The sequence below is a fragment of the Prionailurus bengalensis genome, chromosome C1 (genome assembly GCF_016509475.1).
Source record: "Prionailurus bengalensis isolate Pbe53 chromosome C1, Fcat_Pben_1.1_paternal_pri, whole genome shotgun sequence".
Taxonomy (NCBI): Eukaryota; Metazoa; Chordata; class Mammalia; order Carnivora; family Felidae; genus Prionailurus; species Prionailurus bengalensis.
In genome coordinates, this window is record NC_057345.1 from 117,604,092 (window position 1) to 117,621,309 (window position 17,218).

The 17,218-nt window shown below is 51.5% G+C and overlaps 1 protein-coding gene across 29 annotated transcripts in view; it reads left to right on the forward strand.

The window, feature by feature from the left end:
- Positions 1–15,222, forward strand: part of CLASP1 (cytoplasmic linker associated protein 1) — a 276,145-nt gene extending 260,923 nt beyond the window's left edge. For all 29 annotated transcript variants that reach the window (XM_043576525.1, XM_043576524.1, XM_043576531.1 and 26 more), the window contains 3 exons: positions 3,602–3,808; positions 5,259–5,375; positions 12,061–15,222. In XM_043576525.1, coding sequence (XP_043432460.1) covers positions 3,602–3,808; positions 5,259–5,375; positions 12,061–12,147 — 411 coding nt within the window. In that variant the 3' untranslated portion in view covers positions 12,148–15,222. The remainder of the gene's footprint in view (positions 1–3,601; positions 3,809–5,258; positions 5,376–12,060) is intronic.
- Positions 15,223–17,218: the final 1,996 nt, after the last annotated feature.

Below are 17,218 nucleotides of genomic sequence, written 5' to 3' on the forward strand. Positions count from 1 at the left end.
CCTTGAGCCGGAGGAACCCCCGAAGAACACCTGGGAAGCCTTGTGCAGACATTCATTCTGCGTCCCGGCCCTCATCAGCTTCCTTTCATCTAACCCCGGCCAACTGCAGACACTCCTCAGCTCCCCGCCATCCGCCCCCACCTGCTTCTGGGCTTGGTTCCCCACTTCCTGGGGCTTTGCACCCTCTGCACAGACCAGCCCATCCTGCCCAGCACTGTGAGGACGGGGTCCGGGCCCACCCATCTTCCTCACTCCTGTGGCCTGCCCTGAGCTCAGTCCCTGACACACAGGAGTGAATGAGTGTGTGCATGTTGTACACAACAAGGCAGGGCCAGTCGTGGTATGAAAGAAAAAATGCTCTTACGGGCTTACCGAGAATAGGATTCTTTGAAAATAAAATGAGCTCTCTGCAGTGCTTTGCACCCAAGCCTGACTTTGCACGTGTATAATAAGTGCAGGCAAATCTTGGATGTTCTTGACCCCTGTCTTCTCTCGTGTACACAGTATTTACTCTTGAACCATGCTGATCCTGGTCCCCATTTTGACTCTCGGAAGGATTAATCCATAATCCCGATGTATGCCCCCACAGGTGTATGCATTGTGTCCACAAGCACGCTGGTCAGGTGACGGGGGCGTGAGCTTACTTAATGAGACCCCTAGACTTCGGTCAGTGCCTTAAGGAGATAGCAGGTCCTTCCAGGGAAAGTTCAAGAGGCCTCTAACAAGAAATAGAGAACTTTGAGAGTTCAGGAAGGCAGGGCTTTAAGTAGGAACATACCCTCAGGCAGACAGAATGAAGTTCAGTCCATCCGTAAATGTTGAACACCTGGTAAATGCCCAGCCTTGCTGTGTGCTTTGGGGTACAAAACAAGTGCCCCAGCCCGTCTGCTAGGCCTTGCAGCCTGTTTGGGAAGGAGACACATGTGGAAATGTTGGCAAGAATGTAAAGCAACCGACATGAGGTGCCAGCAATAGAGAAAAGCTCTACAAGTTGAGAAGGAGAGGTCATCCCTCTGTTCAAGGAGGGGACGTGGTCAGCCACGTTTGCGTGAGAGACAGCGAGTTTCCTAAATAGCAGAAGAGAGCTTATGGAATCAGTAGGCAGTAAGCAGAAATAGCGATTATTATAATCATAGTAACGTTCTCAGCCAACACCCAGGGAGTGCAACTCCATGCCGGGGCTCAAATTCTGTCCCGGGTGACGAAGGGCCGCCTGCTTCTGGGGTGCAGCACCCTGTCCTCCCTGCTCTCCGTGAACCAAGGGCTGAACTGTGAACTTTCCCTGATCTCAAAAGCACACTTAAATTTTTATGAATACGTTTTCCTTACCAGGAACATTACTATGGCAGTTTTCCATGGCAACTTTTCAATATAAAAAATACGAAGAGGAGAATAAAATTACCCATAATCTAACCCCCTGAGATAATGAGGGAACGTTTTGTGCGTTCCCTTCCAGGTTTTCCACCGCGTTAAATCCCAGTGTTGGGACATGAGCAGCCCAGGGAGAACCTCCAACTGTCAGTGCAGCATGACGAGCCTTAAAAATACCGGGCTTTTGATTTACGTCTATTTGTATTTATTTTGAGAGAGACAGAGTGAGCAGGGGAGGGGAAGAGAGAGGGGGAGACAGAATCCCAAGCAGGCTCTGCACTGTCAGAACCGAGCCCAGTGTGGGGCTTGACCTCACGAACTAGGAGATCATGACCTGAGCTGAAGTCAAGTGTCGCCTGCTTAACAGACTGAGCCACCCAGGCGCCCCAAATATAATGATTTTTAAGTGAGATGAATTCAGCCCCTTGTGTTGGAAGGAGTCCACTTTACCGTTCAGAGAGCAGAGCAGACACACGGACCGATGAGGCACACTCCGGGAAGTCAGTCCTGTTCACACGGTGGCGTAGCCCCAGCTAAACTGAGCTGCATCTTGTCCCAAAACCATGACTGCGGAGCCCCAAGATCTGGTCCTGTCCCTCCTAGAGTGAGGGCACAGTGATCAGGGCCCTACAGTGACCTCCTGCAGTCCATGTGTCCACCATATGGCTCAGGGTGCCCCTCTGTGTGTCCTGTCCTCCCTGGCTTGTATGCATGGATGTTTTAGCCCGCCCTTGCCCACATCTAGAAGATGCTTTCCAGGTAGTCTGTCTGCTGTTTTTGTTGGTCAGTCTGCTTCAATCACAAGAGCACTGGGGAGATTGAGGCTTAAGCTGGTAACCTTGGTCTTGTTGCTGAGTTAAAGACAGCTGCCTTGTTTCAGTAGCAGAACACAAAACAGAGAAGAATCTGGGTGGAATGAACAGTCCAGGGCTGGCAGTCGGAAAAAAAAAGATTAGGTTTTCATTATATTTTATGAGAAAACGCATACACAGGGACGCCTGAGTCAGTCGGTTAAACCTCCGACTTCAGCTCAGGTCATGATCTCACGTTTTGTGAGTTCGAGCCCCACGTCGGACTCTGTGCTGACAGCTCGGAGCCTGGAGCCTGCTTGGGGTTCTGTGTCTCCCTCTCTCTGTCCCTCCCCCACTCCTATTCTGCCTCTCTTTCTGTCTCTCAAAAATATATAAAAAAAAAATTTTTTTAATTCTAACTAAAAAAAAAAATACGTACATGTTTACAGCCTGGTGTTTTTTGCTTATCATTTATATACATACCCCTGTGTCATGAATAGGAGTAACTATCATTTACTGAACACGTAGTACATTTTGACACCACCTAACAAATGATTTCTGTGAGGTATCCCCATTTTACAGAAGAGGAGATGGGGGTTAGCACTTGCGCATGGCACGGCTGGCGTTTGCTTCCAGCCCTCAAAGGCCGCAGCCCCGCACTCTTTGTTCCTTGCCGGGTTTTGCATTTAGCTTCTATCTTTATTACAGAGGCTCTTTTTGTGGCGCTCCTGGTGACCTCTGGCACAAGGACTCAGTGTATCCTAGTGCGCTGGGATCTCTTCACAGGTCAGAGGCCGCTCCTTTGGCTGTGAGGTGGCCATTTTGTGCACTTCCTTCAGAGTACAGGGTGTGGTGATACGGGCACGGAGGCTTTCCTTGGAAAAGCCTCTCCAACTGCTTCACGATTAGGTGCCTTCATGGAATCATAAGTCTTGAAGCCACTGATTTTTCTTCCCGGCTTCTCTCCAGTTACTTTAATTGCAGCTGTCCCCCAAGCTGCTGGAAAGCATTTATGTTTACTTCTTTTTTAGGTCCTAATCTTCTAGGACAGAGACTCTCAGATTTTCCCATACGGGAGACCCTCTGAAGCGCTTATTAAGACAGCTTGCTGGGCTCCAGGCCCCAGTCTCTGATTCGGCGGGTCCACGGTGGGGCCGGGGAAGTTGCATTTCTAGCACGTTCTCAGGAATGTCGCTGATGCTGCAGGGGAGGTAACACTTGGAGAACCGCTTCTCCGGGGTTTCTGGTGGAAGCCGCATTCCTACCTTCCTGTGCCCCCCATCCACTGGAGAATCACCCTCAAGACCACCTTGCTCTTAACTGTCTTGTACAGAATTAGCCCGAGGCGTTAGGTGACGAGCGTCCTCTGGCTCCCGAAGTTAGGCAGCAGATCGCTTGGTCTCCGGGAGCTCACTTGTTTGGGGGAACTGGTGTTTCAGGTGGTGAGAGCAGCCGAGGAGGCAGCGTCCACGCTGGCCAGCTCCATCCACCCGGAGCAGTGTATCAAAGTCCTCTGCCCCATCATCCAGACGGCCGACTACCCCATCAACCTCGCCGCCATCAAGATGCAGACCAAAGTCGTCGAGAGGATCGCCAAGGAGTCCTTGCTGCAGCTCCTCGCCGACATCATCCCGGGCTTGCTGCAGGTGGGCCCCCTGGGCAGCTGGCCGGTGCCTGTCGTGCGGGGCTGTGAGGCCGGGAGCCGGTGCTGCCCAGCCTGGGTGCCTGGGGCTTTGCCCCCCTCACTCACTTGAGGGGCGGGTGGGAAAGGGCAGGCGCCATCCTGTCTCAGAACCCGCGCAGCTGTGTGGCTCGGACACCTCGGGCCCTCTCTCTCTTGTTTTCTAACGCACCCTCCCCTGAATGTGGCCGGAAGAGCTTCCCGGCAGCCTAGAGCTGTGGCTCCCAAAGTGAACTTTCTGTTTACTGTAAATATATTTTGGTCCTTTCCTGGTCGTCGTTGTTCATGCCTTCAACAAACCCTTATTGCACATCTGTGGGCCCCAGCCCTGGGCAGGGTGGGCCGTGGGAGTGCAAAATCAGATAATGGTCCTTGCTCTGCTATCCAGCACATATTCATGGAGAGCCTTCTAAGTGCAAGGCACTGAGTTAGACTCAGGAAGATGTTTTGCTGCTCCACGGCATAACCACAGGGGTGTTTCAGCCTGCGTGGGGCACAGTACAGCTGTGCAGGCAGCCGGAGATGGGGGCACCACCTGCAGAGTTACTGTAGGTGCGAGTGGGGGTTTCCTGGATCAGAGGCCAAGAGGTGATTTCACAGAAGAGCTGGTTTAGAGTCGGGCCCTGGAGGGAGAGAGCGACTTCAGTGGGGAAGGTGGAGAGAAATCAGCTTCACGTTTAAGAAATGCTGCTGCTCGCCGAGTGCTCGGCTTGGGAATTTAAGTACAGACTGTTGAGACTGGATTATTCCAGGCAGAGGAAAGAGCAAGCCTGAAGCATCCTCAGGGCTGTTTGGAGAGCAGCAGGCTGTCTCATTTGAGTGGGGCAGGGGCCAGGCCGACAGGTAGACGGAGGCCCGGACGTAGAGTGCGCAGGTGTCAGGCTCCGGGCCCGGATGTCTCCCACCCGCTTTGGGTGGTACAGAGGTTCTGCCCACAAGAGCGAGGGAGGCAGTCCTCATTTTTCTTGAAAGTTCTCATTTCACACAAGGTTTGCTTTGCCATTGGGAGAATATGAAAGAACCGAGCTGTTTTCCCCCTTAATTTCCTTTCCCATCTCCCTCCCTCTCTCTCTCTCTCTCTCTCTCTCTCTCTCTCACTCTCTCTCCCACGTGTCTTGCGTGGCGCTGCTGTGGCAGCTCACATTGAGCAGCACATAGTGCAGGGGAGGGCCGCTGCTACTTGCCAGCCTCCCTTCTCCACCTGCAGGAACCAGTTCACTCTCGACACTGTTGAGTTTTGACCTCCCTGGAGCGCAAGCTCCCTGGGTCCAGTGGCCGGTCTCGGGTGTGTGGTGGTTGTTAGCGCCAAGTCCAGGGTTGAACTGTGAGGGTATTTGCGGAAACCTTGACGAGACATTGACCGTGAAGCAGATCTTTGATCTCATTTCCTTTTCGTGTCCCTTCTGCCTCTGTAGGGTTATGACAACACCGAAAGCAGTGTGCGTAAGGCCAGCGTGTTTTGCTTAGTGGCGATTTATTCCGTAATCGGAGAAGAGCTGAAACCTCACCTCGCACAGCTCACGGGGAGCAAGGTACGTATAGTGTTACACGGGCCGACGGCACGCCTGGGCTCTGCCAGCCGCCGAAAATCTGCTTGTCTGCAGCTCTGGCCTCCACACGGGCTGGGTCCCTCGTGGGCATCGACGGTGACAACCGCGGGCTCTCCCCCTGGGCCTTGCCGACGTGCAGGCGCTGTTGTGCGCACTCTGTGTGTGTCGGTGCCTTCATTCGTGACGATGTCCCTGTGGGATAAGGACACTCATCCACATTCAGCTGCGCAGAGACACACAGAGCTCTCACGCCAGAAGCCAGGCCACGCTGCCTGTCTTGTTCCTTTCAGGGTGTTTTAGAATGGGGGGCAGAAAATGGGACAAGAGGCCTGTTGGCTCATTGCAGCTGAGAGAGGCCAGAGTGCTTACCGGTTTAAAAATAACCTTCAGTCTGATGAGCCTGCTGGGGGACAGCAGGTGGAGCTCTGGCAGGAGAGGCAAGGGCGGGAGCGGCCGCTTGACCGCTGGGGCCTTGCAGGCCTCTGGCTGGCCGTGTGACAAGGCGACCCCAGGGGCTGCCTGGGGGGAGTAGTGCGGCAACATGGAGTTCAAAACGCCCTGGTGGTGGTCTGGGTAAAAAAGCGTGAAGCTAGAGGTGCCTGACATGCTCCTTATGAAAGGAAGAATCAGCAAGTGAGGCCGCGTTTCTTTCCACATAGAGCCGTTCCTTTGGCACGGCCAGCGGGGCATCTTAGCCAGAGGCTTGCCTCCCCAGAGTCCTGGCAAAGCCAGAAGGGCATTCCCCCCTGTGCTGGCAGGGGCTGTCCTGGGCGTTGTAGGGGGATAAGCAGAACCCCTGACGGCCCTCTAGATTCCGGTAGCGCCCACCCCTCAGTCATGAGACTCACCGTCAAGGCTGCGCGCAGCCAGATGACCCCTGGGGGGCAAATCACCACTGGCCGAGAACCCCTGAGAAGTCAGTGGCTGGGTTCAAGGGTGGTTTGGGGGCTACTTCGCCTGACTGCATTTTCCCCTTCTCCTTTCCTTTTCTCATCACTGACCCCTTCCCCAGCCACAATCTGGAAACTCCAGGCCGAGAGTCACCAGCAGTGTGCTAGGCCCGGAAGCCGCCTCTCCGGCCTCTATCTGGCTTTCTGTCGGTGGTTCCTGGCAGCAGTGAAAACTAGAAAACTATATTCACCAAGGGGGTTCAATTTTTAAGGCTCATCCCCAGATAACAGACCCCGGTTTTGTCTGGCAGTTGCCCTGTGCCATCACCTCATTTGCCCCTTCTAGTCAGGGACTGAGAAGACGCAGGTGTTTCCTCATCCCTGTTGTGCAGCTGACCTGCTGCCGTTCCTCTCAGCGGTGGCCTTGGCTCTGGAGCCCACGTCCTGATCGGTCCGCTCAGAGGGCGTAGGGAGGCTGGGCCTCAACCCTTCTTCCTCGGTAGCTCGCTTCGTCCGCTGCCCCAGTCCTTGGACGCGATAGCTCTGGTGTGTTAGCGGGACCTTCGGAGACTCGCATGCACCTCTCTACCAGCAGACATCAGTCGCTGATGGACGTGGTGCCAAGACGGCCTCAGTTTCCTAGACCGGAAATAGGCAGACTCTGGCTGTGGCTTCCCATTGCTCTGTGTGACCCGGCCGATCAGAACACTCTCCTGTTACTTAACAAGTGATACCAGGCTCTGCGGAGAAAGGCCTGATGCAGGGTCGTGGAAGGAATGCATGGGGGACATTTGAGAGTGTCCCGATGCCATGGCAGCAACACCAGTTTTGGGGTCAAACAACCTGCCTTCTGGTCTCTGCCCTCCACTTCCTAGTCGTGTGACCCCGAACAGGCTTTCTTTTCTTTCTCTCAGTTTTTAAAAAATGGTGGCAAAATACCCATCACATAAAATTTGCTGTCTTAACCATTTCTGAGTGTACCTTTCACTGGTGTTAATACATTCACATTGTTGTGGGACCATCCCCACCATCCGCCTCCAGAACTTTGCTCCTCGTGGAAAACCGAAACCCCACCCCCTTAAAGTAGTAATTTCTCAGAACTCCCTCCTCCCAGCCCCTGGCCACCACCATTCTACTTCAAGTCTCTGGATTTGACTCCCCGGGGGCCTTGTAAAAGTGACACCATTTGTCTTTTTTGCGACTGGCTTATTTCACTTAGAATGATGTCCTTGAGGTTCGTCCATGTTGTAGGTTTGTCCGAATTTCTTTCCTTTTTAAGGCTGAGTGCTACTCCGTTGTGCGTACGTACTGCAGTTTGCTTGTCCGTGTTTTGGTGACGGGCGCTTCTTTCCATCGTTGGCTGTTGTGAACAATGCTGCCTGTGAAGGTGTGTGTACAAGTGCATCTTTGAGACCCCGCTTTCGGTTCTTTTGTGTCTACAGCAGGACTGGAATTGCTGAATTCCATAACTTTTCCGTGGTGGCTGTACCCTTTTACGTTCCCGCTGACAGCACCCGAGGGTTCCAGTCTCTCCACCTGCTCACCGACACTTACTGTTTTCTCTCTCTTGGACGGTAGCGGTCCTCATGGCTGATACAAGGTGGTTCCTCAGTGTAGTTTTGTTATGTGGGGCATCTTTTCACGTTGGCCAGTTGTGTATCTTCTTTGGAGAAATGTCTGTTCAAGTCCTCTGTCTATTTTTGAATTAGGTTTTTATTTTTTTAGTTGTTGAGTTTTAGAAGTTCTCCATATATCTTGGATATTAACCCCCTGTCTTTTGCTGCATAATTTTTTTTAACTTTCATGAAGTCTCTAGGAATTTGTCCATTTCATTTGGGTTATCTAATCTGTTGGTGTACATTTGTTCATAGTGGGGTTTTTTTTAAGTTTAGTTATTTACTTTGATTTTTTTTAATGTTTATTTTTGAGAGAGACAGAGAGAGAGAGAGAGAGAGAGAGAGAGAGAGACAATGCGAGCAGGGGAGGGGCAGAGAGAGAAGAGAGACAGAACACAGAATCCAAAGCAGGCTCCAGGCTCCTTCCTATCAGCATAGAGCCCAATGTGGGGCTTGATCCCATGAACCTTGAGACCGTGACCTGAGCCGAAATCAAGAGCTGGACGCTTAACTGACTGAGCCACCCAGGTACCCCTCATGGTGTTCTCTTCTAATCTTTTTTATTTCTGTAGAATCAGTAGTAATGTCCAAACATTCATCAATGCTTTTAGTAATTTGAGTCTTCTTTTTTCCTTAGGTAACTGAGTTAAAGATTTGTCGATTTTATTTATTGTTTCAAAACACCAACTTTTGGTTTCCTTGGTTTTCTCTATTGCTTTTCTATTTCATTTATCACTGTCCTAATCTTTATTATTTCTTTCCTTCTGGGTTTAACTTGTTCTCTTTCTAGTGCAAGGCGTAAAGTGAGGTGGTTGATACAGGCTCTTCCTTTTTTATTCTAAGCTACACGTTTCCTTCTTTGCGCTACGTTTGCTGCATCCCATAAGTTTAGGTATGTTGTTTGCATTCTCCTCTGTCTCCAGATACTCTCTAATTCTCCGTGTGATTTCTTCTTCGACCCATGGGCTCTTGACCAGGGTGTTGCTCAGTTTGCACAAATTGGTGAATTTTTCCGTTTTCTTCCTGATACCAATTTTTAACTTCATCCAGTCGTGTTCAGAGAAGACACTCTGCATAATATCTATTTTTGTGAATCTGTTGAGACTTCATGTGTGGCCTTATTTTAGTCTTTTCTGGAGCATGGGCCACATCCACTTAGGAAGAACGTGTATTCTTTTGTTGGGTAGTGTTTTGCTGTGACTGTTAGATCGAGTTGGTTTATTGTGGTGTGTTAGTTTTTGATGTCCTCGTCTTCTCTCTGGGTCTTCGGTCTATTATTAAGAACAGGGTACTGACGTCTCCAAGTGAACCCTCCAGTTCTGTCAACATTTCCTTCTTCTGTTTTGCTGGCATGTTATTATACACAGACGTGTCTGTGCTTGCATCTTCTTGGTGTTATTGGCCTTTTATTAATATATAACGACTTTCTTGCTGTCTTGTAAACTTTTTGATTTAAAGTCTGTTTTGCTTGGGGCGCCTGGGTGGCTCAGTCAGTTAAGCGTCTGAACTTCGGCTCAGATCATGATCTCACAGTGCGTGGGTTCGAGCCCCACATCGGGCTCTGTGCTGACAGCTCAGAGCCTGGAGCCTGCTTCAGGTTCTGTGTCTCCCTGTCTTCTCTCTCTGCCCCACATCCACTCGCATTCTGTCGCTCCTTCTCTCACTCTCTCCGTCTCTCTCGAAAATAAACACTAAAAAAAAACAAATTTAAACTCTGTTTTACTCAGTGTAATCAGTACAGCCACCCTTACACCCTTGGTTACTGTTTGCGTGGAGTCTCTATTTTCAGCCTGTCACCTTCAACCTCTTTGTGTCTTAGTAGACCTAAAGTGAGTAGTCTCTTGTAGACAGCGTAGTGTTGGAGCGTGTTTTCTTTACCCATCCTGCCAGTCTCTGTCTTGTGACTAGAGAGGTCCACCGTTTCCATTTGAGGAGACTGCTTGCCGCTAAGGAGAGACCGCCGTCACAAGCTGGGGTGTGTTTTCAGTATACCGTAGAGCTTTTCCTGTCCCTCATTTTTCTGCGGTGTTTGCTTGTTGTACTGAAATGTTTTAGTTCCCTCCTCATTTCCTTTCGTGTATATTCTGTAGCTGTTTTCTTAGTAGTTGCCGGGGGGATTACATTGGACATCCTAAGGTTATAACACTCTATAATTTGAATTTATACCAGCTTATGGAGCAAGCTTCTGAACCCCAGCCGTTTCATTTGTAAGACAAGAGAGCCTGTTCTGCCTCCCTCAGAGGATTTTTGTGAGGCTCAAATATGATCGTCAGTAAAAGCTTCTTGTAAACTGTGAGACCACGGCCACGTCATTAACTCTGTTACCATCATTTCCTTGTACTTGTGCTTACATTCTGGACCACGCTGGTGGATACGTCAGTGGTTTTGATCGCACATAAGTGTAACGGTGTTTGCACCTCATTTTTAATCAGGCTTTCACAGAAATATAACTGCCTGGTCTTGTAGAACGTTTTTTCTTCTTTAAAAAAAATCTTTGATTCAACAAGTATGTATTAGGAATACTTGCTCTCCTCACTGTACCACTAAGACGTGTGGGAAAAGCAAAACTTCCTCCTGCCCTGGAGTGGCATGAAATGTGTCCGAGGACGGGACTGACCCACAAGGAAGCCTGCACAGCAGCCCAGGAGGGCCCGTTGCGTGGAACAGTCCCTTGGGACTGAACGGGGGTGGGGCTTGGCAGCACAGGGCTGAGCTGCGGAGGGAGGGAGGCGGGAGCAGACTGCAGGAGGGGACCGCGAGAACAACTGAGGGAGGGGTGTTTGGAGGACATGTTTTCTGATGAGCTACGGAGGGCACGTGGACGTGTTTTCGGCCTTCATTTTGCAGGAGGGGAAGCTGAGGCTCAGAAAATGTTTTGCCCGTAGTCACACAACTAGTTGGTGGTGGAGTTGGTTCTGGAACCGTGTGTGTGGCGATCCCAGGGATGGATCTCCCTTTGTGGGAAGACACACAACGCAAGTGTTTATTTCAGCCTGTGTATCTACCTTTGGGTGAGCGGTCAGGGAGACTTAGCCTCTCTCAGGAGCTCTGTGCCGCTGCTGTTCCAGCCCCCACTGGAAGGTAGTTGGAGGGCCCGCTTTCCCACGCACCACACGCTGGGCCTCTCTTCCTGGGTCCCCCTGGAGACCAGCCTCTTCTCCCCTGGACTCAGCCTCGTTGTGGCCTGCTTAGAGCAAGGAAAGCAGGTAAAGAGCCATGGATAGAAAATATTTCCCAGTCCCCTTCATCTTGCAAGTTGTGTGTTATGTGGACGTTTACGGGCATTCTGCTTCCACAAACACTTGTTTCTTTTGGTTCTTAGTATGAGCAGGCAAATTATCAACATAACGCATTATGATTTTGACAAGTATTTAAGAACGAGTACTTAAGAACCTATAGTGTTACACGGTGTTCTGCGTATCCGGAGGGTCCAGGGGGGGCTTACGTTAAAAGCATGGGAGGTCTCAGAAATGAAAGCCTCTTTCGTCGTGAAGCGCTGTGCCCATCCGAGGTGATGTGACTTCACGACACGCCGTTGGCCTCAGTGAGCTCTCATCTTACGGGAAGGAGCAAGCGAGTGCACTGCCAACTCCACGAGGCAGGTGCCCGAGCCACAGGAGCTGATGAGCAGGTGGGGGGAAGGCCGTGGAGGCGGCCTTCTGCATAGGTCTCCGATGCCACAGCACTTTGGTGGGCCCAGAAGGGGGAGGAGAGAGGTGTCCGTGTGGAGGGCACAGCTGCAGTCGAGGGGTGAAGGTCAGAAGACCCGACCTGTACCTTGCCTAGCGGATCTCGTCCCTGTGGAGCTGGGCTCACACCCTTCTTTCCCCCCCCCAGACCGCGTGGAGCCACTGGCCGCAGTCGCCCCTTCACACAGCTGCTTCCAGGGAGCCCTTGTGCCCCTGCTTAGAGTGCTTAGAGTGACGCTTTCATTCTTTCTTGAGAACCCACTGCCCCTCCCCCCCCAGACTCTGACCCCTCCCGTGGCCGTGGCCCTCCCCACTGGCAGGTGTGCGCCGAATGCGTGGTGGGCACTCAGTGTTTGTGTCCTGAATTTCTCAACGAAGGGACGTGCTCTCTTCTGATTGTCACCTGGGGTTTTTCATCTCCTGCTCCCTGATTGCCTTCCTCCTGCTAATCTGTCACGTCTTCTCTTTGCAGATGAAGCTACTCAACTTATACATAAAGAGGGCCCAAACCACAAACAGCAACAGCAGCTCCTCCTCCGACGTGTCCACACACAGCTAATGGCAGCGCCAGAGTCTCTTTCTGTCGCCCTAGAAGCAATCGGTGGTGCCTCTCAGAGACCTTCCCCGCCCCCCCGCCCCCCCATCGGCTGCCCAGTCAGTACACGGAGGCCCGCAGATATTTATTACAATCAGTATTTTGGTCCCTTCCAGCTTTTGTGTAGAATCTTACTGGTATTGAATGTAAAGGAAGCAAGGCCTGTTTTGCAGTCTTCGTATGAAACAAGCGGAATAAGAAAAGAGCCATACTTACCCATGTCTTGTACAGCCTGCTGAGATCATAAAACCATGTGTGTGGGGTGCAGTTTTCGCAAATCAGAGCTCTCTAGCCAATACGTGGTAGAAAGTAGCATTTTCTCTTAGTTAATAACATTGAGGAGGGTGTGTTAATTTGTGTTTCTATCTCATCTTCGCTTACTTCTTCTGGACACGGCCTGTGACACCAGGAAAGGGTCGTACGTCCTTCAGTTGGATTGTGAGACCTACTAAGAACGTGAGTCAAATCCCGGCAAGAAACAAACAGAAGCCTGAAGACCGTCTTTTAACAAACACGTGGGATTTTGCTTGTACACTTTTCTGGACTGGAGGCCCAGGGCCCCCTCCTCAGGCCCCTTCCAGGACGGGCTCCCAGCGCCTCTGAACCCTCCACTCGTGCTATCCCCACCCAGAGCTTCTACTCGAAAGAATTGTTTTTTCCGTTTAAATCCAAACAGAAAAGTCCAGGTAAATGTGTAGCATCCCTTAGGGGGAGTGCCTAAAGTGGCATTTCGTGAAGCCTGGAAGATACAAGAGAAGGGGTGTGTGTGTTTATTTCACTACGCAGATGTTGGGGAAACACTATGTTAACAGGGCCTCCCCTGTGGCCCTGCTGCTTGGTTGGGCTTTTCCGATTCAGCACCGTCTCCTCTCCTGTCCCCCAGCCTCCACCTCAGCTGCTCAGTTCGAAGTGTTCTGGCCAGTCTGATAAATGATAACTCTGCCACCCCAGTTTTGACTTTGACTTCTTGGTTTCATTTGGGATTAGGATCGAAGGAAAATCTAGAGAGACCAGGTATCAGAATCCTTTTTTTTAATTTTATGGACGGAAGTACTTCCTTGATCATCTGTTGAAATAGTGGTTTGAGGAAAAAGCAATGGTGAGTGGCACATTGCGGGAAAACAAGATTTGAAACCCAGTTTTAACGTTTCTTCACTGAGAAATTACCAGAGAAACTACCCTTCCTAAACATTTTTCTTAAGGGTTTCACTCTCCAATAAAAGGGACTATAAAGATTAGAGTCTGGTTAAAATAAGTTTTGAGTAAAATTCTTCAAGTGAAATGGAAATTCTTGTCGCAGTCGTGAAGCCTTCTATCCTCTCTAAATTGAACTGGGTTTTCCCTGAGGAAAATGCCTGTTCTGGTGTTACTTTGTAATGAGGTGTTTGCTGTTCTGATGCAGAACCCCCCTTGCAGCCAGAAGCACCCAGAAGCAGAGACTGGGCGGTGGTCCCGCTGCCACCTACAGACCGCCCCCCAATCTCTGACCCTCCCGCCTTGTTTGGAAGTTGCAACACTGTAGCACACACAACTCATTTTCACTCAGAAGGTATTTTTAGATACTTTATTTGGAACTAGGCACTGAAAACAAAGGTCCAGGAACAGTGAAGCCAGGGTGCCTTCACTGAGAGAGAGAGAGTGTGAGAGAGAGAGAGAGAGAGAGAGAGAGTGTGTGTGTGTGTGTGTGTGTGTGTGTGTGTGTGTAGGGGGTATCTTGCACTTGGAGGGAAGTACCCCGCTGCTGCTGTTGAAGGAACTTCAGGGGTGCATTTTAAGTGGTTGAATATTATTGACTTATTTTTGGCTCAAAACATAGCAGGACCAGGCCTTACTTTCATTGATAAATGACGTTTGTTAATATCTCACTAATGGGATTTCCTTTTTACACTCGACAAGTGAGTCAGGGCACCTTTTGATTACTCCTCTGTTGTAGAAATGTGCGTTCTGCTAGGTTATTTATGAGTTCTTGTATGCCTCATGCGTTTGGAAAGACCTTGCCCCTTGAACTCTGTGACTCCCTGCCTCATGCCCCCTCCCCCCCCCCACCTGCAGCTGGGAAGAAGCTTGAACATTGCCGAATGTCCTCATTGTACTCACAAAGGGCTAGCCTCGAATGTCACTTCCCCGACCTTCAATCTCCCCACCTAGAGAGGGATACAATCACAGGTCTCTTGGCCTCAATCAGAACTGCTGCCCACGCCGGCACCGCCACCGCCACCGGGGAGACTCGCATGCCGCCGCCACCACCTCACCGGGAGGGAGCCGCGCCCGCCGCCGCCCCCCAAGCCCCGACAGCTGCCTCGCCTTGCCGCCGCCTCCCTGCAGGGCTCCTGTTTGGACGAAACACCCAAAACTGCGAAACCGTGTTTGCCTCCCCTGTTTACCCGACAGTCCGGGGGACCCCGAAGAGCCCCGCCCCCCGCCCCATGCCCTCCCTCTGCAGGCCTCGGTGCGCCCCGCAGGCTGCGGTGGGCGCGGGCACGCAGCTTTGTTCAAGTTCGAGTCCACTGTGTGTGCTTCCGCGCGGCCGCAGGCAGCCCAGGACGGCCTCTCTGTGGCTCCTCACTGGCTTGTCCTACCCTGCGCAGGTAATGCAACCAATTTTGGTCTCATCAGTCTGGTTTTTTTCCCCTGCCGCCCTTTATTTATCGAGCATAATACTACACGTGAAAGAACAGCAAATAAGAACTTTGTAGAATCCCACCAGGACTTTGCTAACAATGATATTTGGAAAATAGAAAAAAAAAAAAAACGCTCTGAAAACTAGCAGCCACCAAAATAGTTTTGTTGGCACTGTGTTCACACGCATGGTCCCCACACCCCCAGGTTGGGTTTTTGGGTTTCGTTTTCGTTTTCGGGGGGCTTTTCATGTTACATCCATATCTGTATTTATATCTTATTTGTTTCACTCTCAAGTGTATCATGGCAAATGTACAGATTTTTTTTGTTAATAATGTGCTAGGATTTGCTAAAAAAGAAAACAACAACAAAAAAAAAAACCCTTTTGAGTTTGCCCTAGAATAAATGAATCTTAATTCAGTTTCTTGATGAGAGCAGTCTCTTTCCTCTCCAGGCCCTGTAGATAGCTTGCACCGTGTCCCAAAGCCAGATTGTGGCCACACTTGTGGGGACTTGGAGAGGATTCCATCAGGGGAGCTTCCTCTAACACATACACAAGTCACACTCCAGGGGGCGTGTCCCCCCCTCCCGCCCTGGGGGCTGTTGTGAGCAGGCTGGACCTCGGGGAAGGACATGGAGAGGGTCCCCTGACAGCTGACAGGACCACAGGCTTAGGAGGAACAGGTCTAGGACACCAAGGGCACCAATCCACTTTTTGGGGTTAAAAAAAAGGGGGGTTTTAATGTTTGTTTTTGAGAGAGAGAGCGTGAGCAGGGGAGGGGCAGAATCGCAAGCAGGCTCCAGGCTCTGAGCTGTCAGCACAGAGCTGGAACCAATCCACTTTTTCGAAGCCTTCCTTTACTTTTACTAAAACAAGATTGAGTTTTCCATTGTGCCCATGATGCATCTCAGTTACCGCCACCCAATGACTCTGAGCCCCTCTCCCTGTGGCCCACCACCTCCTACCCCCGTTTGACATGTGACAGCATGGTGATCGCAATCAAAAATACCTGGGCTCAAGTCCCAGCCACCCCATCCCCAGTCCCCACAAGTCACTACTCTTCCTGCCCTGGTGGTTCCTATTTTTTTTTTTTAATGTTTATTATTTTTTAGAGAGAGAGAGAGAGACAGCAAGCAGGGAAGGGGCAGAAAGAGGGAGACACAGAATCCGACGCAGGCTCCAGGCTCCGAGCCGTCAGCACAGAGCCTGACGCAGGGCTTGAACTCACAGACCAGGAGATCCATGACCTGAGCTGAAGTCGGCCGCTTAACTGACTGAGCACCCCCAGGCGCCCCTGGTGGTTCCATTTGTAACGTGGAACAAGAACGACTTCACGGAGGGGCTGTGAGGGTTAATTGGGGTGATGTCAGTGAAGCTGCCGATGGGTCGGTGGGTCGAGTAGGTGCTGCAGACACCCCTGCCCTGCCTCCCGTGGTCAGGAGGGAAGTAACCGCAGACGGAGCCACCCCCACAGGCCTGCATGTTCCATCGTCCCGTTAGCCAATGTGGAAAACCCCCAGGGGACAGACCGCCCGTCAGGCAAGGCAGGCAGCACGGCTTTACATATTTGGGTCTCTAACCCCTGGTGCCATTGCCCTGCCCTTCCCAGGGCTGCCAGTGAGTCCTCCCCATCTCGAAGAGGGTCACGGCCACAGATGTGGGGCGGGGGGCACAGAGACCTGCTGCAGTCTGCAGCACTTGGCTCTGGGTCTGAATGATCATCTGTCCAGAAAGTACACACTTCCACTCAGGCTTGCACTCAATCGTAGAAGATTCCAGGACCCCCTGAACCTGTCCGAGCTTCCCAAGGTGGAAACCTTGGGAAGCAGACGGCCGGGCGCCACCCCCAGAGCAGCAGGTTCTGTAGGACTGAAGGGGGGCCCGGGAGGGTGCGTTTCTAACAGGGTCCCCGGTGATGCCAGTGCTGCTTGGTCTGGGATCGCAGCTGGAGAACCACTGCAGAGCACTTGCCTTGAAACACGGCGGGTGGTTTGGTCCCCAGCTTTCCGACGGTTCGACAGAAGCTCTTGCAGAAAACAGCATTGGCTGCAGCAGCATCGGCCAGATGGCTGCTGACATCACAGGTGATGGGTGATGACTGTCTGACTTAGCCTCGCGACTGGGATTTCGGAAGGGAATGGGGTGCCGTCAGCAGAGGGAAGCCGGGAGCGTCTGGGGCAAACGGGACCCCCCGGGCACAAAGCCCCCTGCTCAGGGGAACGCTCTTCCCGCAGAGCCTTCACCCAGGCCTCCCGGCCCCTCGGTTTCCTCCGGTATTTATTAACTCACCCTGAAGTGGCTGCAGGCAAGAGCGGACAAAGGTCATGTGAATGGGCATCTAATCCCAGATTATGTATTTAAAAAACATGAAAACGCTTCCACACCAGTGCCCTCCTCAGACGGCGGGCCCGCTGC